Source organism: Pelodiscus sinensis, chromosome 31 (assembly GCF_052426305.1).
Source record: "Pelodiscus sinensis isolate ZL-2025 chromosome 31, ASM5242630v1, whole genome shotgun sequence".
Lineage (NCBI taxonomy): Eukaryota > Metazoa > Chordata > Testudines > Trionychidae > Pelodiscus > Pelodiscus sinensis.
In genome coordinates this window covers 1,530,021-1,551,805 of record NC_143082.1, presented here as the reverse complement: position 1 = coordinate 1,551,805, position 21,785 = coordinate 1,530,021, and the positions used below count along the sequence as shown (strand labels likewise).

Genomic DNA, 21,785 nt, shown 5'->3' with positions numbered 1-21,785 from the left:
CTCGCCCAGTTCCCTGAGCCCTGTGCTGGCGTCCACCTCCCTGCTGGCGAGGGGGGAGCAGCCCCTCACCCTGGGGCCCGTGTGGGCTGTTGGTGGAGCCCAGGGGCAGGATCAGGCCCCAGCAGGTGGGGGGGTCCCTGGGACAGACATGGCCCAATCCCACCCCAGGAAGGTCCCCGATCCAGGTACCTGGGCCCAGGCGGCAGCAGGGCCTTGACGTCAAGGAGGACGAGCGGCCCTCCCCCACCCTCTGGCTCCGAGCCCGAGGCAGGTGCGGTGCCACCCCCCTGCTTCCACCTGCCCCACACCTGGGTGTGTGACGGGAGCAGGAAGTTTGCGCTGAAGGTGTGAGCAGGAAACTCCTCAGACTCTCAGCGCAGCTGCTCCCCGCACGCCCAGCACTCGGCTCCGGAGGGGAAGGCGCCGGGCGGCTGGTCACAGGTGAGCGGGAGATGGAGATGCTGGGGAAGGGAGGCCGAGGCCCCGCTCACTGGTGTGGGGGCAAGAAAGTCAAATCGCAGCCAATGGGACTCGCTGCGCAGCGCGGCCCCCCGATGGGTCTGTGGGTGCCCCTGCTGGGGTCTGGCTGTGCCCCCCTGATGGGTCTGTGGGTGCCCCTGCTGGGGTCTGGCTGTGCCCCCCCGATGGGTCTGTGGGTGCCCCCCGCTGGGGTCTGGCTGTGCCCCCCCGATGGGTCTGTGGGTGCCCCCCGCTGGGGTCTGTCTGTGCCCCCCCGATGGGTCTGTGGGTGCCCCTGCTGGGGTCTGTCTGTGCCCCCCTGATGGGGTCTGTGGGTGCCCCTGCTGGGGTCTGGCTGTGCCCCCCCGATGGGGTCTGTGGGTGCCCCTGCTGGGGTCTGGCTGTGCCCCCCCGATGGGGTCTGTGGGTGCCCCTGCTGGGGTCTGGCTGTGTCCCCCCGATGGGTCTGTGGGTGCCCCTGCTGGGGTCTGGCTGTGTCCCCCCGATGGGGTCTGTGGGTGCCCCTGCTGGGGTCTGGCTGTGTCCCCCCGATGGGGTCTGTGGGTGCCCCTGCTGGGGTCTGTCTGTGCCCCCCCGATGGGGTCTGTGGGTGCCCTCGCCGGGGTCTGTCGGTGCCCCCCCGATGGGTCTGTGGGTGCCCCCGCTGGGGTCTGGCTGTGCCCCCCCGATGGGTCTGTGGGTGCCCCTGCTGGGGTCTGTCTGTGCCCCCCCGATGGGATCTGTGGGTGCCCCCCCGATGGGGTCTGTCTGTGCCCCCCCGATGGGGTCTGTGGGTGCCCCTGCTGGGGTCTGTCTGTGCCCCCCCGATGGGATCTGTGGGTGCCCCCCCGATGGGGTCTGTGGGTGCCCCTGCTGGGGTCTGTCTGTGCCCCCCCGATGGGGTCTGTGGGTGCCCCCCCGATGGGGTCTGTGGGTGCCCCTGCTGGGGTCTGGCTGTGCCCCCCCGATGGGGTCTGTGGGTGCCCCTGCTGGGGTCTGTCTGTGCCCCCCCGATGGGGTCTGGGTGCCCCCCCGATGGGGTCTGTGGGTGCCCTTGCCGGGGTCTGTCGGTGCCCCCGTCCCTCCCGCGCTGACGCTGCCCCCGCGAGCACAGGCTGGGTCAGGCCCACGCAGGGGACTCTGCCCAACCAGCCGGGGCCAATCCACCTGGGATGAGTCGCCCTGATCGGCCGTTGTGATGTGGGGAGGGGTCGGAGGCAGATTTGTTGCGGGGGGGGGAAGAGGAGGGTCTTGCAGAGCCCGGGGAGCGGGTGCGGGGGCTGATGAGACCCGGGCAGGACTCCCCAGCGGGCTTAGGGGAACTGCAGGGGCCGGCTGGGCTCGCTCAGGGCTGCATTCGAATCTCACCGGGGCTGTTTCTTGGACGGCTTCAGACTCCTCCAAAGGGCTCCCGGTCCCGGCCCGCTTCAAACCGGACTTTGAAAAGGGATTTTATTGTGTATCAACAGCCGAGATCAGGGCCCGTCGGGCGCCCCCAGACCCCCCCGAGATCAGGGCCCGTCGGGCGCCCCCAGACCCCCCCGAGATCAGGGCCCGTCAGGCGCCCCCAGACCCCCCCGAGATCAGGGCCCGTCGGGCGCCCCCAGACCCCCCCGAGATCAGGGCCCGTCGGGCCAGGACCCCCCCGAGATCAGGGCCCATCGGGCCAGGACCCCCCCGAGATCAGGGCCCGTCAGGCGCCCCCAGACCCCCCCGAGATCAGGGCCCATCGGGCCAGGACCCCCCCGAGATCAGGGCCCGTCGGGCGCCCCCAGACCCCCCCGAGATCAGGGCCCGTCGGGCGCCCCCAGACCCCCCCGAGATCAGGGCCCATCGGGCCAGGACCCCCCCGAGATCAGGGCCCGTCAGGCGCCCCCAGGCCCCCCCGAGATCAGGGCCCATCGGGCCAGGCGCCCCCAGGCCCCCCCGAGATCAGGGCCCGTCGGGCACCTGTGACAGGGTCCCAGCCCAGCCCTTCCAGCCCCACATTCCTGGGTGGCACATTTCGGACATGACGGCCTATCAGCTTTCACAGCCTGGAAAACCAGAAAATCCTCTTGCCGAGGCTTCAGCCGCCTTCAGATTTTTAGCTTCCGCTTTTTAGCCCGGAGACACTGTCGGGGCGGGGGAATCGCTGGGTGCGGAGGCCAAAGCCCCAGCAGCGCGGACGCTGGTCCCCCTGGGGACGCTGCACACGCTTGGCTGGCGGGGTGACCAGGATCGGTCCCCGACTCCATCTCGCACCTTGCTTTGATGGGAACTGACCCCCCCGGCCTGGCCTATCAGGGCCTTCAGGGGAGCCATTCCCCAGCTTTCGGGGGGTCCCTGTCCCATCCCCAAAGGGGCAAGTCCCTGGCCAAAGCCTTTCCCCTGGGAGCAGCAGAGTCCCTCGCACGCGCGCGCACACTCGTGTGCACACACACGCACAGAAGCACATGTGCATTCACGCATACATGCACACACGCTCTGCCTCCCCCCCCCCACCTGGTCTTTGCACCTCTCATCTTTGGTCCCATTATCACACTCCCCACCCTCCTTTTAGTCATGCTGCCCGGAGCAGGTGTGGGGGCAGGGAGGTGCAGTGGTTAGAACCCTGAGCCGGCCCTGGATGCAGACCCCTGTCACCGAGTGCCTGTCAGTTTGGGGGTGAGTCCCAGACCTGGCGGGCCCCTCCTGCGCAGGGGGAATTGGCCACCCTTAAGGGCTGCCCCGACCCACGGGGCTGGGCCTGGGTGGGCACCTGCCGTCAGACAATCCACAGCCCTGAGCCGGCAGCAGGCGGTGAGAGCCGCCAGCATGTTCCCTCCGTGGCGCTCAAAGCGCTTGGCAGAGGAAGGCTCGTTCCCACCCCACCCCCTTTACAGAAGGGGAAACTAAGGCACGGTGCGGGGGAGGCGTTCGAATGAGCTCGGTGAGGAAACCCTGGCTGTGCTGTAACCGCTAGGCCCCACTCTCCTCCCAGAGCCATGGGCAGACCCCGGAGTCCTGGCCCTCAGCCCCCTGCGCTGCCACGGGACCCCCTCCTCTGACGGGTGGCAGCTCTCCTGGAGGGACTGGCCAGAGGCCGTTCGTGGCAATGACGCCCAGTCCGTTGGGTCCGGATCAGCTGGCGGCTCTGGCCCCTCGCTGCCGGTCGGGTGGCAGAGGAGCCTGCAGGGCCAGGGTGGGCAGGTGTCCAGCGGGGCTGACCCCGGGTGCCGGGAAGCTGGTTGCAAACCTGGGGGGCCTGGCCCCCCCGCTCCCGCCTTCACCCCCTCCCCTCCCCTCCCGGCGCCGGCGTGTTGCTGGCGTTAGGCGCCGTCGCTGCCCCCCTGCCTGTTACCCCCAGCGCCAACGGCGGCAACGGCCCTGAACCCGCCTCACCCCGGAGCGCTCAGCCCCACCCTCCCAGCACTTCCCAGCAGGAAGCAGCGCCGGGTTCAAAGCAGCATCCTTGGGAAATCCGGGGCAGCCGGGCCCGGTGTTAGCAAAGGCTTTTTATTGCTCCAAGTTGCATCAGAGCTGAGCTGCTGGGTGTGACGCGCCAGCCAGCGCCCTGCGATCCGCCCGGCGGCCGCGCCTCTTCCCACGCCTGGCGCCGCGCTGGCAGCACCGTTAGCTCGGGGCCACCTGGCAGCCTCTGACGGGGGGCGAGAAGCCGAGCTCCCCGGACCTGGGCTGTCCTTGGCCCGGGGTTTGTGCCTGGACTCTGCCCGGGCCTCCCCCCGCCCCCCCCCAGCCAAGGGGCTCCCAGCCGGCAGGGGGCACAGGGGAGCTCTTGGCTCCCAGGCCCCTGCCCCCCTCCCTGCCCCCCAAGCCCGGGCCCTGCCCTCAAGCCCGCCAGACTCTCTCTCACACCCCGAAGCCCGCCCCAGCTCCACAGACAGCCCCGCCTTTGGCCCTGTCCAGTTTTCTGGCCAAAGATGTCACCTGATCCTCCCCACCCCCCGCCCGCCTCAGCTTCCCAAGGGCCTCGGCTGCTGTGTGCGTGGGGGAGGCCATCACACCCACCTTCCCATCCCCACCTCCCTATTGGTGCAGTGACCAGGGAAACTGAGGCACGTCCATGAGGTTCCTACAGGACAGTAGAAACCACTTGCGACGTAGCCACACGCACAGCCGAGTCCGATCCCCACGCCCTGACCCCTCCCCCCCCGGGCCTGGGGATTACTGTACTCGGGGGGGAATAAACGGGCCCAAGGAGCCGGAGGCTTTCGCACCCCCCCGGAACCATCTAAAATCAAAGCAGGGGCTGGAGCCAGCACCCCCGGCCTGCCCGGTGCCCGGGCAGACCTGCCCCCACAGAGCCTGTGGCTGAAGCTACAGAAGGCGAGTGGGGGGGGGGGTTAACGCATTTGAAATGCAGGAAATGGAGTCAGGCTTCCATTCCAGCCGCCCCCTGGGGCCCTGCCCCCCAGCTGGGGGGTTCCAGCCCCCCGCTCCCGGGGACAGGGCTGGCGGCTGGTGAGCGCGGTGCCCAGGTAACACCCAGCCAGCGGCCCCCCGGCGGGGCCAGGAAAACCAGCCAAGGTGGCTTTTGTCTTCCGGGCTGATTTTTTTCCCCTGGCCGCTGGGTAAACACAGACCTGGCAGCCGGGCCACGAGCTGGCAGGTGCAGGCCTGCGTGTGGCTGCTGGCTGGCAGCTTTCCTGGCTCCCCCAGCGCCAAGCCAGCCCCTTCGCAGCCCAGCATGTCTGAGCCGGCGCCTCGGAGGCCTGTGGGTTTGACTCGGGTCTCGGGATTGCACCTGTTCCCGTCAGCGCGTTCTGTTAGTCACCCCCCCCACACACACACGGATCTGCTCTGCCTTGTCTGCCGGACCAGCTCCATGGGCAGGCTCTTCCTGCTGGGCAGGTCCTTGTGTAAAGCAGCCCCGGAGCCAGCACCAGCCGGTCCCCAGCCCCTGCCTCTCTGGCACTGGGAAAATTCCACCCCGAGCCCAGCGCTGCCGAGACCCTGAGCCCGGACGCCGGGGAAAGGGGCTCGGTGCGGCTCAGAGCTCTGCCTCGCTCGGGCCCGTCTCCGGCCGGGGGGCCGGTTGCTGCCAGCTGGGCCATCGCCAGCCCCGCCTGACACCGACCACCTGCCGCCTGGCGGCCAGGTCAGCTCTCGGCCCCGCTGCGCCCTGGCAGGCGGCTCCCGTTTGCCGCCCCTCTGATGGCCGGACGCCTGTCGGGGAGCTGGCCGGGGCCTGCCTGTGCTTGTGCCGAAGCGAATGAGCCAAACTCCGGAGTCTGCTCTCGTAGGGCAGCGTCTGCGCCCCGCAGCCCGTCTCGGCCCCTGTGCCTGGCTGAGGCCTCTCGGCACCTCCGGCCAGTGCCTGTGCGCCGGTGCCACCGCGTCCCCGCCTGCCCTGGACACCGCTCGCCCCCGCTCACAGATCCCAGCCACCCTGCCCCTGCCAGCGCTGGACACCGCTCAGCCTGCTGGGCCAGCCGGACAGGCAGGTGGGGGCGGGAAGGGGAAGCCAGCAACTGTGAGTGCTCGCATCTCACCCTTGCTCAACCAGGAAGCATGAGCCAGGGCAGGTCTTGTCTCAGCCTGAGTAAACTTCCTTGAGGCCCAGAAACTCATCCCAGGTCCCAAGTGCGGCTCCAGCAGGGCCATAAACTCATCCCAAGTCCCAAGTGCGGCTCCAGCACGGCCCCTTTCCGCAGCCGAGAGCCGAACGGCGTCCAGATCCACAGAGCCGGGGAGCCAGCCTGTTGGCGTTGGCTAGTGGCAGGCGGCAGTGTGATTAATACCGGCATCACGGCCCATCGTACTCAGCCTTCTTCCGCGGGGCTCTGCTGCTGCGTTGTCCGGCGCGGTTTGTTGGTGTTTGCAGGCCCAGGCCCCTCCTTGGTTGCCCTTGGAAGGTCTTGTTTGAGTTTAAGAAGCTGCTGTGTTTTGGGACTAGGAGCCGGATTTGGCTCGTGCGCACAGGTGGCTGCGCCCTGCGTAGGGGGTGGAAGGGGAACGGCTCCAGGCACCCCCTGGCAGGGGTAACACCGCACGCCCCCGCCCAGGCTGCGGCCGCAGGGCTTGGACAGCCTGAGGACCCCACGTTAATTATTTGGCAGCTCTGGTTCCCGGGCAGCAGGCCTGGTTTCCAGCGGGCGCCCCCGGCCTGCTCAGTGCAAGTCAGGCTGTTCCTTTTGTTCAGGCTGCGACAGCCACAACTGCTCAGAATGCACCAGGGACGGGGCGACATCCCGCCCGGCAGCTGCCAACGGCGGCGCGCATCCAGCCCTCGGATGAGTGGCAGCCCACGGGACGTGGCAGCCGTGCCCGGCTGGGCCCTGACCTCCCCCGCCCCATCGCCCCAAGCAGGCGGCAGAGTTTCACGCTGAAAGCGACGGGCAGGCTCGCACCTGACCCGCCGCAGCAACGGTGCCTCCGGCGCGTGGCCTTGGGCAGCGGCGGGTTTGCCAAGAGGCTGTGAAGTGTGTGGTCCAGGCGGGCGGCCAGGTGGCCACTTGGGCCGGTTAGGTGGCTCCGGGAGATGTCGGAGGCCCCGTTTCAAAGGCAGAGAATTTCAGCTGACCGGGGCGCTGCCAGGTTCGCCCCAGAGCTGAGGAGGCTGCTGCGGGTGTGTCCGAGGACAGGAGGAAAGAAAACGCCAGCCTGGAGCTCAGCAGCGCCTCGCGCACAAGCCCTTCCCAGCCCGTGGGCCATCCCACTCCATGAGCCGGGCTCACAACACCCAGCTTCCCCCTCACTGTGCCAAGCGGGAGGGGGTCGGAGCCCCGGGGGGTCACAAAATGGGGCCAGAGTGATGGGGAGGAAGCAAGAAACCTGGTGAGGGTCAAGAAGGACAAATGCAGAGTCCTGCCCTTGGGACGGAGGAATCCCAAGAATTGATACAGGCTGGGGACCGACGGGCTAAGCAGCCGTTCTGCAGAAAAGGCCCTGGGGTCACAGTGGGTGAGAAGCTGGAGATGAGTCAACGGGGGCCCTTGTAGCCAAGAAGGCGAATGGCATATTAGGGGCATTAGGAGGAGCGTTGCCAGCAGATCCAGAGAAGTGATTATTCCCCTTTATTCAGCTCTGGGGAGGCCACATCTGGAGTATTGTGTCCAGTTCTGGCCCCCACTGCAGGAAGGACGTGGGCGCATTGGAGAGGGTCCAGTGGAGGGCGACCAAAATGCTGAGGGGGCTGGAGCACAGGACCTAGGAGGAGACACTGAGGGATTTGGGTTTGTTCAGTCTGCAGAAGGGACGAGTGAGGGGGGATCTGAGAGCAGCCTCACCTCCCTGCAGGGGGGTCCCACAGAGGCTGGGAGAGGCTGTTCTCAGTGGGGGCAGATGCAGAACAAGGCACAATGGGCTCAGCGTGCAGTGTGGGGGCGTCTAGGTTGGAGATCAGGACACGCTCTTTCCCTAGGCGGGTGGGGGAGCCCTGGGCTGGGTTCCCTAGGGAGGGGGTGGAATCTCCATCCCCAGAGGAAACAAAAAACAGGACCATGTAGCACTTTAAACACTAACAAGATGGTTTAATAGGTGATGAGCTTTCGTGGGCCAGACCCACTTCCTCAGATCAAATAGGGGAAGAAAATTGGCAGGACCATAGATACCAAAGGATACAATCAAACAAATGAACACACATGGACAGGACAAATCACATTGCAGAACAGAAGGGAGATGGGGGGAGGTGAATGTCTGCGAGCTAAAGATATTAGAGGTTATAATTGGGGACGCTGTCTTTGGAATGGGTAAGGTCATTAGTGTCCTTGTTAAGACCTAGGTGTAACGTGTCAGATTTAAGCATGAAGGACAGTTCAGCGGATTCTCTTTCCAGTCTGGTGTTAAAATGTCTTTGCTGCAGGATGCAGGGAATCAAGTCGTTGAGGCAAGGCCCTTTCTGGTTGAAATGGCAAGGAACTGTTTTTTTCTAGCTACATTTCTGTCACTCCTCAGCCCTGGAGGGTTTTAAGTCCTGGCCCGCAGAGCCCTGAGGCTGGTCCTGCTTGGAGCAGGAAGTTGGACTCGACGCCTCCTGAGGCCTCCTCCGCCCCTCAGCTCCTAGGGGTGGTTGCTGGCAAAGGCAGGGGGAGGCGAGTGAGGCACTTGCCTGGGGCGCAGAGCTGAGGGGAGCAGCCTGGGCTTTCAGGAAGTGTGCAGGCTGGTCTTATCTTCCCAGACAGTCGGGTGTTTCCTGAAATGGCCGTCTGTGGAGCGCCAGCAACTTCCTTCTCCTGCTGCTTTTCCACGCAGGACCGTGCGAGCTGCAACGGCTCAGGCAGCACATGGCTGCCGCAGGGAGCGAGAAGCAGGGCACATGCTGCCTGAGTGCTTGGAGCTCACACGGTCCTGGGACTCCTACTCCTCTGCCCCTGTGCACTCACAGGAAGTCAGCCGGTGCAAGGAGGTCACTGGTGCACCACAGACCCGCCCTTCAGGCAGTGCACGGATGTTTGGGGGAGGCAGAAGCAGCGCACGTACTTCCTGAGACCCCCAGACCTGGGGCATAGCTGCAGGATCCTCAGGTACTGGCTCCAGCTGTCTCTGTCCCCTTCCCCTGTCCAGACACCCTCCACCAGCACCCTGTCCCCTGCCCCAGCACCCACCAGCACCCTGTCCCCTGCCCCAGCACCCACCAGCACTCTGCCTCAGCACCCTGTTCCCTGCCCCCACCAGCATAGTTGGAGCCACATTAGTGAGGCTTAGGAGGGGCTGGTTTTTTGTCTCACTTGTGTGGCCCTGTGCCATAGTGAGGGGGGCCGTCTCCTTTTGTAACCCTATGATCTCTCTGGTGGTGCAGTCACCGTTTGTCTTTTGGGGTGCTATGTGATCCGACTGTCCTGTGCTGCGCTGTAGTGACGCTGTGTGTGCGGGGAGGCGTGCCTCAGTGTCCCCAGGCCCGGCTGCACTAGCTGCATGCTGAGGGGGAGGCTGTGTGACTCGCTGCGGAAGTGTGCGCCATCTGGCACCTCCTGAGGCCCAGGGGACAGCACATAACCTCGGACCTGGAAGGAGGCCAATAGACGAGGCGGGGCTGCCTGGGGCAAGTGAGCAGGAGCTGTGGGTGGGGGTGAGTTAGTTTCGGCTGGGCTAGGGGGAGTGAGAATGTTTTAGACCAAGAAAGAGGGTGAAGCCCCTCCCCCCCAGAGGACTAAGGCTCCGCCCTGGCTCCGGTATTAACGTTGCTCCTAAGCTGCGCGGTGTCGCTGGGGACCAATAACCCTTCTACTCGACTGGCCGGCAGAGCGTCACGTCTGGCTGTGGGCGGGGGTGCAGAGTCGGGGGCACAGCGGGGGATGCCCTGCGCCCCGTGGAGGGAGCAGCCAGCAGCGAGTGCCGGGACACAGGAGGAGGAAGGGGGCTTCCGAGAGCCCGGCGTGCGGGAGGCAGAGAGACGCGGTTCCAGGAAGCGGAGGGGCAGGCAGCTTCGCCCATGTGTGGCCGCGGAGAAGCAGTGTCCTCCAGGATGGGAGCCTGGCACGCTGAGGGGTTCTTCCTGGGAGTCGTGGGGCGCTGCAGCATCGGCCAGTGAGTCTGCCCCCCGGAGAACAGTGGGGAGATGGCCTCCCCCTGACTCCTAAAGACAGGCGCTGTGGGGCTGTGCAGAGCAAGGGGCCTGCCTGGGGAGACTGACCAAGGCCCATCTGATTGCCCGTCTGGAAGTGAATGATCATCCCAGCGGGGAGCAGCCAGACCCCCGGGAGTGTTTCGGGCTCTCAGGCAGGAGGGAGGGCTGGAGTCTGCCAGACAGACACGGTGCCCGCCAGGCCGTGCTAGATCGAGCCGAGGCTAAAGGAATTGGAGGCGCAGGAGGAAGAGAAGGAGTGCGAGGACCGTAGGGAAGCAGAGAAGCTAAGAGGCCCTGGCTGCGGTGAGTGGGGAGGGGCCCAGGGGTCTCGGGACTGATGGTCACTTGGAGAAGCTCGTGCTGCCCCAGTGTAAGGATGTGGGGGACATGGACGGGTTCCTTAACTCTTTCGAGTGAGCCTGCGAGCTGCACCAGGTCCCCCCAGCTGACCGGCTCCAGCCGCTCACCCCTTGAGGGATCAGGAGGCTGCAGGGGTGCTCGGCCAGCTGGAGAAGCGGCAGCTGGGGGACTACGAATGGATCCAACAGGCCCTGCTGCACAAGTTCGGGCTGACCCGAGACATACAGGAAAAAGGTCCAGGAGGACTCTAAGGAGTCCTGCGCAGACCTGGCCTCCCGCCTGACGCAATACTTCCACAAGTGGGTGTGCGGGGCTGGGGCCCGGAGGCAAAGGACCATTGTATTTAGGTTTAAGAGTTGGAGCAGGATTCGTTCGCGGATCCTGCACATCTTCAAAAAGCAGCAGCAGATTTAAGTTTGAAACATTTGACTGCCTGGGAAATTTTGTCAGCGGTTACGGCTGTGTCTAGACCACATCTCTTTGCTCAAAAAAGGGATGTAAATTAGACACTTCCACATTGCAAATGAAGCTGGAACTTACATTTTCTGCGCTTCATTTGCATAATGGCAGCTGCGTTTTTTTTTCAAAATGGAGCTTTTTGATAGAAAAACAGCAGTTTAGAGGGGGATCTTTTGAAAATAAACCCCTTTTTCGAAAGATCCTGGAAACCTCATTTTTTGAGTACAGCGCCCTGCGAATATTTCTGTGACTGTGGCTTCTTACAACAGAAGTTTCAGTAAACAAATGAATTGCTGTTATGTATGTATTTTCCCTTTTTCTACTAAATAACTAACTATGAACGTATAAACATGAGAGGGAGCAATTGTATATTCCTGCCTCAGGCGCAAAATTAGCTCGTTCCGGCACTGAATGAAGGGCAGGTCGAGCAAAACACCTCTTCCTTCTCTTCACATGACTCCCCTCTCCACCCCCCACCTTGTGAGCACCGGCTCTGGCTTGGGGACCCAGAGCCGGATGTTTGGCCCTGTTCCCAGGCACTTTCTGGCTGGAGCCAAAGGAGGCTGAGCAGGGCCACTTGGCTTGGTTTTCCGCTGATCAGTGAGGCAGAGGGAGGTGCTCACCCACCCCGGTCCCTGGGTCGCACTCAGCCGCCTGGCCCTGGTGCCCTGTGGGCATTTCCGCTCCCTGCTGATTGCTGCTTACCAAGGAGATCCTGGGGGGCAAACAGACCCGGCTGGCCATTGCTGTCCCTCCGTTGGACGAACCCAGTGCCAGCCGTGTGGGCCCCTGGCCCCTTTCCCCAGTGCTCGGTTCTGTGAACTGCTTGTCTTGTAAATTCCTAAGGGCCATTTTAGTAGTCGCATTTATTAGATGTATTATGGTAGCAAAGCCCCCCCCCCCATTGTACTGTATGTTATTAGGTGATTTATGGTAAAGCATGCTGGTGCAAACACCCCAAATGGAGGGGGGGGTGTCCTTTCTTCCCCCGTCCCCATCCCCCGGGCCTCCAATCCAAGTCACCCATTACCTGACTGAGCCGAGCCCCCTCCTCACACCCCGCCGGGGCAGGGGAAGGTCAGCTCGCCGGCCTTGCACTCAAGTTGTGGGGCTCATGCACGAGGCACCAGAGGCCCGAGTTCAGTTCCCCCTGTCGGCAGTACAGCTGCCCAGGGAGTACGGGGAGGGGGGAATCGGGGAGTGATTCTCCCCCTCCCAGCTGGGCCAGGGCAGCGGAGTCAAACCGGCAGTGCGCTGCTCCCCAAAATCCCCCGTGGGGGGCAGGGCAATGCACAGGGGTGGAAACTGAGGCACAGAACCCCCCAGGGCAGGGACTTATCCCAGGGCTCCCAAGCACTAAGCGATGTCCAAGCTCAGGCACGGCTGGCCCCTGCCCAGACGCTAGGGCTGTGCGGGGTCAGCTGCCCCAGGCATCCCCCGTGGGGGAGGAAGTTCTGCATCCCGCAGCCAGGGCTGCCCTCAGGTGAACGAGTCCGCCGGGAGCCCGGTGTCAGGAGGCAGCCCCGCCAGGCACAGGGCCTGGACCCCGCTCTCTGGTAACAGCAGGGCAGGGAGAGAACCCAGGAATCCTGGCTCCCAGCTCTGCTGTAACCACTAGGCCCTGCTCCCCTCCCACAATAGGGCTAGAACCCAGGAGCCCTGGATCCCACTCCCCACCCCGCCCAGCCCCTCACAGAGTTGGGACTGGAATCCAGGCATCCTGGGTCCTCCCTGTACTCTCCCCTCCCCCCCAGCCTCCCCATTTGTTGTTCCCAACCAGCTCTGGAGAGGCAGAGGGTTAAATAAATCAGACCATGAGCTTCAGGCGCAAACCTGCCCCCCCACCCCGCACCTGCCAAGCCATTTACACCTGGCCCGGTGCCCTGGTGCTAATCTCGGGCCAGGCTCCCTCCCCACCCCTGTTTGCTCTGGGCACAGGCACAATGCTGCCCATGTGCCGCCGGCTCTGTGCCTTTCTGCCCGGGCCACGCGGCAGGCGCAGGGCCCTTTCATCCCCCCCCCCCGGCGCGCTCGCGTTCCAGGATGCCGGGGCGGCTGGAGGGCACAGGGTCCAGGACTGACTCGTGGAGCTGCCGTAGGAGGAAGCTGGCTGGTCTCACACTCTCCCAGCTCGGGCTCCCCTGGCTCCCACAGCCCAGAGAGCAGCCCCCCCCCCCCCCACGAGCGTTGCCAGCCCCTGGCGTGTCTGCAGTGCATGCTGGTATTGCTCACTGCGCTGCCCACCCGCCACTGACGTGCAGCTGCCTCTGGGGTGGAGCAGCAGCCGTGTAGCAACGCTGCACTGACGGGTGTGGGGAGTCCAGGGGCATTTCCACTGTTGGGGGGCTGTAGGGAAGGAAAATGGAACGAGGCAGGTGCATCCCTGGCAGCAGGGTGAGCAGCATCGGCCCGGGAGAGAGGCCAGGGCACCTAGGGGTTATAGCCTCACCCACTGAGAATTACAGGGGCTGGGGTCAGAGGAGAGAGAGCGCCCCTTATGAGCCCCCCCTCCCTGCAGCACAGCGCCCCTCCACCGAGCCCCCCTCCACTGAGCCCCCCACAGCACAGCCCCCCTCCCTGAAACACAGCGCCCCTCCACTGAGCCCCCCACAGCACAGCCCCCTATAAGCCCCCCCTCCCTGCAGCACAGTGCCCCTCCACCGAGCCCCCCTCCACCGAGCCCCCCACAGCGCAGCCCCCCTATGAGCCCCCCTCCCTGCAGCACAGTGCCCCTCCACCGAGCCCCCCTCCACCGAGCCCCCCACAGCGCAGCCCCCCTATGAGCCCCCCCTCCCTGCAGCACAGTGCCCCCCTCCACTGAGCCCCCCACAGCACAGCCCCCCTGAGCCCCCCCTCTGCTCCCTGCAGCACAGCGCCCCTCCACCGAGCCCCCCACAGCGCAGCCCCCCTATGAGCCCCCCCTCCCTGCAGCACAGCGCCCCTCCACCGAGCCCCCCTCCACCGAGCCCCCCACAGCGCAGCCCCCCTGAGCCCCCCCTCCCTGCCCTGCAGCACAGCGCCCCTCCACCGAGCCCCCCACAGCGCAGCCCCCCTATAAACCCCCTGCTCCCTGCAGCACAGCGCCCCTCCACCGAGCCCCCCTCCACTGAGCCCCCCACAGCGCAGCCCCCCTGAGCCCCCCCTCCCTGCAACACAGCGCCCCTCCACCGAGCCCCCCTCCACCGAGCCCCCCACAGCGCAGCCCCCCTATGAGCCCCCCCCCCCCTCCCTGCAGCACAGTGCCCCTCCACTGAGCACCCCTCCCCCCCCCAGCGCAGCCCCCCTATGAGCCCCCCGCTCCCTGCAGCACAGCGCCCCCTAGTGCCATATGTGGGCTTTGGGGTCAGCTCTGATTGCAAGGGGAGAGCGCCCCCTGCTCTCCCCCCGCCCGCCGCTCGCTGCAGCACAGCGCCCCCTAGTGCCACGCATGGGCACTGCGGTCCGTGCCCCCGGCCCCTGCAGCACCTGGAGGTCTCCGGTCCCAGAGATGCTCCGGCCCTGCCTTGCGCCGCCAGGAGAATGTCACAGGCCCAGGTGGCCTCTTGCCCCAGGGCGCCTGGCCACTCTCCCGCTAACGCAACTGGGCCTCCCTCTCTCTAGGTCTGGGCTGGACCGGAGGCCCCGATTCTGCCCCGCTGCAGACGCCCGTCCCCAGACCGCTGTGCCGGCATGAGGGCGAGCTCCCCGCGCCTGCTGCTCTTGGTCTCCTTCTCCACCTGCCTCTTCCTGCTGGCTGTCGTGGTCCAACAGCCGGGCCCCCTGCCCCTGCAGCTGGGGCTCGCGGGGGAGCCTGCCCCCACCGAGCAGCCCCAGGGCAGCCCTGCCTTCCAGTGGCAAGCCGAGGCGGTGCCCAGCCGCCCGCCCGCGTCCACCAGGCACCCGCTGCAGGTGATCTACCCCTACCCCTACCGCTTCCTGCTGAACGAGCCGGACAAGTGCCGGGAGCGGGCGCCCTTCCTGGTGCTGCTGGTGGTGACGGAGCCCAAGGAGATCGAGGTGCGCAACGCCATCCGCCAGACCTGGGGCAATGAGAGCTCTGTGCCCGGCGTCACCCTGGTGCGGCTCTTCCTGACCGGGGTCCACCCGCGCTACGGCGCCCCGCTGCAGCGGCTGCTGGAGGAGGAGAGCGCCCTGCACCATGACATCGTGCAGCAGGACTTCCTGGACACCTACAACAACCTGACGCTCAAGACGCTGATGGGCCTGGAGTGGGTGACCCGGCACTGCCCCAACGCCAGCTACGTGGTGAAGGCCGACAGCGACGTCTTCCTCAACTTGGGCTACCTGGTCCGGCAGCTGCTGCAGCCGCCCAGGCAGGACTACATGACGGGCTACATCTACCGGGGCACAGGCCCGCTGCGCAGCAGAGCCTACAAGTGGTACGTGCCCCGGGAGGTGTACCCCAACAACACCTACCCGCCCTACTGCGGCGGCCCAGGCTACGTGCTCTCCGGAGACCTGGCCAGGAAGGTGTACGGCGTGGCCCAGACCCTGCGGGTCATCAACATGGAGGACGCCTTCGTGGGGATCTGCTTGTACGAGCTGGGCGTCAACGTGACCAATAGCCCCTGGGGCCTCTTCAACGTCGGCTGGCTGGAGTACGAGACGTGCCGCTTCTCCCGCCTGGTGCTGGTGCATCACTACGGCCCCGCGGACCTGCTGAGGGTCTGGCCGGACTTCCAGGCGGGGAACAAGACCTGCCCCAGCTAGCAGGATGGGGCTCGGGCAGGGACGCTGGGCTCGGCATAGAGCCTCACCCAGACTGACACCCCGGGGTGTGCGCCCCAGCGTGTATACCCAATGGACACATACCCATCCTTGTGTGCACCCCCGAAGTACACACACGCCAGTGTATACACCCAGTGTACACCCCCCCATGAGCACCGCCCAAAGTACAGACACCAGTTATACACGCAGTGTACACACACACCCCAAAGTGCACACACGTCAGTGTATACACCCCGCATACACCCATCCACCACTGTGAACACCCCCCCAAAGCACACACACGCCAGTGTATACACCCTGCATACACCCATCCACCACTATGAACACCCTCCCAAAGCGCACACACGCCGGTGTATACACTCAGTGTACACACACACACACACATACACCCCGGTGTGCACCCCCAAAGTATACACACACACCAGTGTAAACACCCCCGCACATACACCCATCCACCACTGTGAACACCCCCCCAAAGCACACACACGCCAGTGTATACACCCCGCATACACCCATCCACCACTGTGAACACCCCCCCAAAGCACACACACGCCAGTGTATACACCCTGCATACACCCATCCACCACTGTGAACACCTTCCCAAAGCGCACACACACCAGTGTAAACACCCCTGCATACACCCATCCACCACTGTGAACACCCCCCCAAAGCGCACACACGCCGGTGTATACACTCAGTGTACACACACACACACACATACACCCCGGTGTGCACCCCCAAAGTATACACACACACCAGTGTAAACACCCCCGCATACACCCATCCACCACTGTGAACACCCCCCCCAAAGCGCACACACACCGGTGTATACACCCCCTCGTGTGCACCCCCCCAAAGTACAGGCACACACACATACACACACACCAGTTATATACCCAGTGTACATGCACACACACACATCCCTCCTAAAGTACACACACGCCAGTACATCCACCCATCCACCACTGTTAACACCCCCTAAAGTACACACACACCCCTGTACACACACACCAGTTATACATCCAGTGTGTACACACACACACACACATCCTGTGTGCACTCCCCAAAGTACACACGCCATTGCTTACTCTCCAGTGTACACACATCCACCTGCATACATCCCCAATGTATACACTACACCCACACATGCATGCAAATATATACACCCCTCAAAGCACACACATTAGTGTATACACCCACAGGTCCACACCCACCCACCAGTGTGTACACTCCCAAAGTGCATACACACACACACGCTAGTCTAAACACCCCACCAACACCAATGTCTACAGCTCCCGCCCCACGTATACATACACACCAGTGTCTGCACAGGCAGGCAGGCCGATGGCTTCACGCGCCGTGTACACACACTGGTTTGTACACCTCCCCCAACACACACACACTTTAACCTCAGGTCTGGCCCACAGCCAATAACCCCCCAGGCTGGCCGCCGAGTGCTGCGTGCAGGGCCTGATGCCCCGCCCCGGCTGCCCAGCGGGCACGTTGCCCATGCCCAGGGAGAGTCCCCTCGCCTGGGTTTCGGCCAGGGCTGGGATGGAAAGCCTGCTCTCCGCACTGCTAATAATAAAGGGGCCGGCTCTCCAGGCACATTATTCCTCTGCCTCGCCAATTGCCCCTGCTCCTGGCCGGTTCCTGCTTCAGCCACGGTTCCCCCCCCCCCCCCAACGCTGCTGCTGAGGCTTCCGAAGCCTTTGGTGGGGGGGGGGCCAAACACCCTGCATGTGTGTGTGGGGGGAATTCAGCCCATCCCGGGCTACGGGGACCCCAAAGGGGGCTGGGGTGGGTGGGGCGCTGGGCGGGTGGCTAGCAGCTTTCCCAGGGAGGAGCAGCTGGCTCAGTCCCCGGCATGGAGGCGTCAGGGGCCCGCTGCCGCGGGGGCCACAGAAGGAATCCCTCTGGGGGTCTTTGCTACTAAGCCAGACGCTGCAAGTCCCTGAAACAGACGATCTGGCGTGCGGCCAGCTGGCCTGGACATTACGCATACCCCACCGGTTGGGTGGTCCAGGCGGAAACACACCGACCCTTGGCTGGCCGAGTGACCCCTCCCCGAGCTGCTGGGCCCACATGGAGCCCGCAGGCAGGAGAATGTGGCCAGGGGCTGGGTGGGGGGCTGGAGCCAGCCGGGGACCACGGGCGGCGCACCCAGAGGGGCTCAGGCACACTGCTGAGAACCCGGCGCCCTGCGAGCCGATGGCAGCCCCGTGCGGCTGTGCTGGGGAGGGCCCAGCTAGAGACCTGCGAAGGGCTCCTCGCAGGTGAGCTGAGCCAGGGCTCTGCCAGCTCCCACTGGCGAATGGGCCTGGACAAGCCAGGGACCGGGAGCTTGTTGCAACTGATGTTCAAAGCGGCACCTGCAGCTGGGTCATTGGGCTGGAGTCTGAGGCAGTGCCGAGGCCGCCGGAGAACCCTGCAGCAGCCCCCCCGGGAGGACATGGGGGGGCAGAGTCGGCTGCTAGCCAGGGGCATCGCCTCCGTCACGGCCCCTGCCCCCCAGCCCTGTGATGCACCGCTCGCCTCTCCCGGAGCTACCGACTGGCCGAGCCCTGGTACCCTCGGCGCATCCCTGGGGTAAGGGAGGGGATCTGGCCTCCTACAGGGAACACCCCCCCAGACTGCCTGGAATGAATCCAGCCCAAGTGGCTGAGACTCACTGACCTGCAGGCATCATCTCCAGCCCTGGCAGCCCCTCCCTCTCCGGGGGAGGAGAAAAGTGGGTGCTTTCTGCCCCCAGAACCCTCCCTGCCCAGCCCCCCCCCCACTGTGGCACCCACCCCTTGCTCCCAGCTGGTCAGCGCTACGTGCAGGCGCTCGGCAATTCCTCCTCGGCCCAGGACAGCCCGGCCTGTCGCTTTCCTCCACCCAGACACCGAGGCTAGTTAGCTCAGAACATCCTGGCACTGCCTCTGTTGCTAGGCAACTCCTCTTCCCGTCTCCCCGGTGCCCGCTGGTTGCCATAGCACCCTCCCCACCCCATCACCCTTCCCCATGGAGACCAGCGGCGTGGCCAGGACAATGCTGGGCTGGCAGCGGGGAAGGCTCGGCCTGCCGTCCTCGAGTGCGCAGGGACAGAGCAAGTGGTGCAGGCTGGGTCCCAGGGCCCCCTGGCTCCCCGCTGCTCCAAACGGGGAGCTGGGCTGGAGACAAACTCATCCGACCCAGCTGGGGCCCTGGAGCAGAGCAGAGCCTTGCCGGGGCCCCAGACACGTGTGGGCCAGTGGCAGGGGGCATGGAGGCAGGTGCACGTTGGGCGGGAGGGTGGGCTGCAAAACGAACTCACGGTTCGCTCTCAGCTCTCCTGCCTTTTAGTCCTGCCTCAGTCCAGAGCCTGATTGACAGGGAGAGCCTCCATTCCAGCAGGGACCTGACAAGAGGCGCCCCGGGATGCCAGCAGCTACCCCCTCCCATGACTGAGAAAGCAGCTTCCATTCCCCACTCCAGGTCCCCACAGAATGGAGACCCGCCCCCCGCTAAGCCCACGGAGGTTAACAGCACCCTCTCCCAACCTGGGCCCACGCCAACGGGTGCAGGTCTGGGGCTGGGCTCTTGCCCATGCTGCTGGCATGCAAAGCTACTGCCCTGCGGCAGCTCTTTCCTGCAGCCCCAGCGAAGCATGGCAGACATGCTGCCTTCACATCCTCCTCCGGCCCGGGCTGCACCGTGCAGTGTCCACGCCTGCTGGGCTCGGAGCTACTCTCACACAGCCGTGAGGTCGTCCGAGGGAGCGAACGGCCAAGGCCGAAGGTCAGCTAGCGGCTGCTGCCCTGGGCCAGCCGAGACCCGAGTCTGTTCAATGGTCGGGCCTGGGGAAGCAAGCGCCACGGGGAGCACGTGTGTCTAGTAGTGAGTGTCCGAGTGAGGCTGGCCCCCGGGGGGCTGGCCCAGGGATTCCTCCATTAGCCTGAGTGGCTGTTTGGGGCATGAGTGGATTTACAGCTATGCCAAACCTCACAGCAGGAGGCTGCTCCACGGCAGGAAGCCTCGGAGCCCCGTGGGAAAAGCAGCCGTTTCCAGAAGCAGGCTGCACAGCTGTTTGGCACCCCGGATTGGTAACAGTGCTTTGCGTTTCTGCCAAGGGACAGCCAGGGATCCGCCGCTAAGGGCCGGTGGGGTTAGATCAACGGAACCCGGCCGGGTGTAAGTCAGTAGAGCAGGAACACCAGGGTATCTCCCCGAGTCAGGGCCTGTGGTGCAAATTGCAGGCAAAAGCCAGCTCCAGGCACCACAGCCAACAGCTTCCTGCAGCCAGCCCCCCCCCGCTGTGGCACCAGGCTCTGAGCAAGCTGCCTGCTTCAGCAAGGACATTCGCACACCGCAGGGCTGGGGGAGGCTCTGCCAGCAACCCCCTTGGAAATGTCTGGGACGTGCTCAGGCCATTCCCCCCTCCCGCTGGAATTGCTTGCCAGAATTCCCCAGTTCTGGGAACAGCCACTCCGGGTCAGCCCAGCCCAGAACCCTCTTCCCCCAGCAGCCAGCGCCAGAAGAGCAGAACCGGCCCGTTTCCAAGCTGCGCCCAGCTGCCTGCAGCCAGAGGCAGCTTTCTCTGTTCCTGCAATCCCACCCATCTCCCGCCCGAGCAGCCACTACCCCCCCAGGGCTAAGTAACAGCTCCCCCAGCATCGGAACCCTGGAAAAAGCTCCTCCATGCCCCCCTTCCCAGTCCGTCACCCACTGAGCTCTGGGGGCCTGCGTTAGCCGTACACCTCCCTGGTGCACCTTCCCCCACAGCCCAGCTCTCAGTCCACGGAGGGGCTCGTGGCTTGAAGCAAGCATCCAAGTCGATGGGGATTTGCTTCCACCATAGCACACACCTGCCTCCCAGACAAGCACAGGGCATTGCTGGCAAGTGGAGCACTTGGGCAGCTACCCAGAATTCAAATGCTGCCAAGCTGATTAGCAGAGCACCCACAAGCATGTTTACATTGGTGGTGCACACCTGCACAGACCAACATTTATTCTACACAGAGATGGAGAAAATTAGAGGGAACATTGGTTATTAGCCATGCCCTCGTGGGGGTGGTGAAGCCAGGAGCACCCGGCCTGCCAAGGCGCAGGGGCACAGCGGTACAGGGAGGCTGGAGGGGAACGGAGATGAAAAGCATCAGATGCTCGTTAACGGCAGATATTCCCCAAACCAGGGGGAGTGCATTTACCTGTGGTTACCTACCGAGCCATTGGCACCAAGCAACGTCGGATCATAGCCCACTCCCCACCACAGCAGAGCAGCCGGGGGTCCTCACTGCCTTTCCCCCCCAACAGCCAGCACCCCACCCTCTCTAGACACATCAGGGCACAAAGGGGCTTGCCTGGCACCGGACCAGGAGGGGCAGTCTGGCAGAGCTGGGAGGGATTGCTGCCTGCCTCTGTGCCACTTGTACGAGATGATTAAAGACAGCAAATTGCAGCCCTCTCCAAACTGCCTGACCTCCCGGCTCACTGGCGGCATCCCACTACTGTCCAGCAGATTAACACTCTGCATGTGTGTGTCTGCCACTTATACCAGACTGACGGATGGGCAGATCAGGGAAAGGTCTCCTCTGGGGACGTGCTTGTGTCTCTGTCACGCTGCTTCTGGGAGCCAGAGGGGAGGTTACTGCAGGGGTGAGCAGCATGGGGGGAATTGGTTCAAGGCGATTTTAGCCCAACACTGGCCAAGCCTCTGGTCTAATCCAGCCGCGCTAGGCCAAGGCAGGCTCCTCCCATTCCCAGGAAGCAGGAGACGAGGGCCTGGCCAGTTTAGGCAGCGCCATCTAGTGCTCACTAGGCCAGGGGCTTGCAAACTTGCTCTCATGAGCCAGTGGAAGTGCTGATGCCCAGAGCCAGACAGAATGAGACTGGAGTGTGGGCTCCGGGGTGAGGCTGAGGATGGAGCTTAGAGGTGTTAGGGGCCCCCTGGCTGTGGAGGGGTCAATGCTGGGGCAGGAGGCACTTACCGTGAGGGGCTCTCAGGCAGTGGTGGCAGCTTCCTGCCTTTCCTGGCCCCACTGACCACGTTGTGCCCAGAAGCAGCCAGCGGCAGGTTCCCAGCCAATGGGAGTGGTTAGTGCGCTCAGGATGGGGGCAGCACACAGACCCGTGTGTTTCCCCTCCCCCGCAAGAGACAGGCCTGTTGCAGGCAACGAGCCAGGGCCTGACATCCCCCAGCCCAGTGCCTGTCCATAGGCATTTCAGACATGCCTGCTTGAGCAAGGGCTCTCTGCTTCCACCCGGGGAAGTCATAGGCCCAGGGCAGGTTTTAACTCTGGCAAGAGTTTATTTGCGATGGCCAGGT

At 64.6% G+C, this 21,785-nt stretch overlaps 1 protein-coding gene across 2 annotated transcripts; it reads left to right on the top strand.

Annotated features, from left to right (window-relative positions):
* Positions 1–288: 288 nt before the first annotated feature.
* LOC106731581 (beta-1,3-galactosyltransferase 2-like) lies at positions 289–17,104 on the top strand. 2 transcript variants are annotated; one of them, XM_089774811.1, is made up of 2 exons: positions 289–441; positions 14,369–17,104. In XM_089774811.1, the coding sequence occupies exon 2, from the start codon at positions 14,438–14,440 to the stop codon at positions 15,476–15,478; it is 1,041 nt and encodes a 346-aa protein (XP_089630937.1). In that variant the 5' UTR covers positions 289–441; positions 14,369–14,437; the 3' UTR covers positions 15,479–17,104. The 2 variants fall into 2 exon arrangements, with proteins under 2 accessions (XP_089630937.1, XP_075772237.2); XM_075916122.2 differs by lacking the exon at positions 289–441 and adding an exon at positions 9,198–10,252.
* Positions 17,105–21,785: the final 4,681 nt, after the last annotated feature.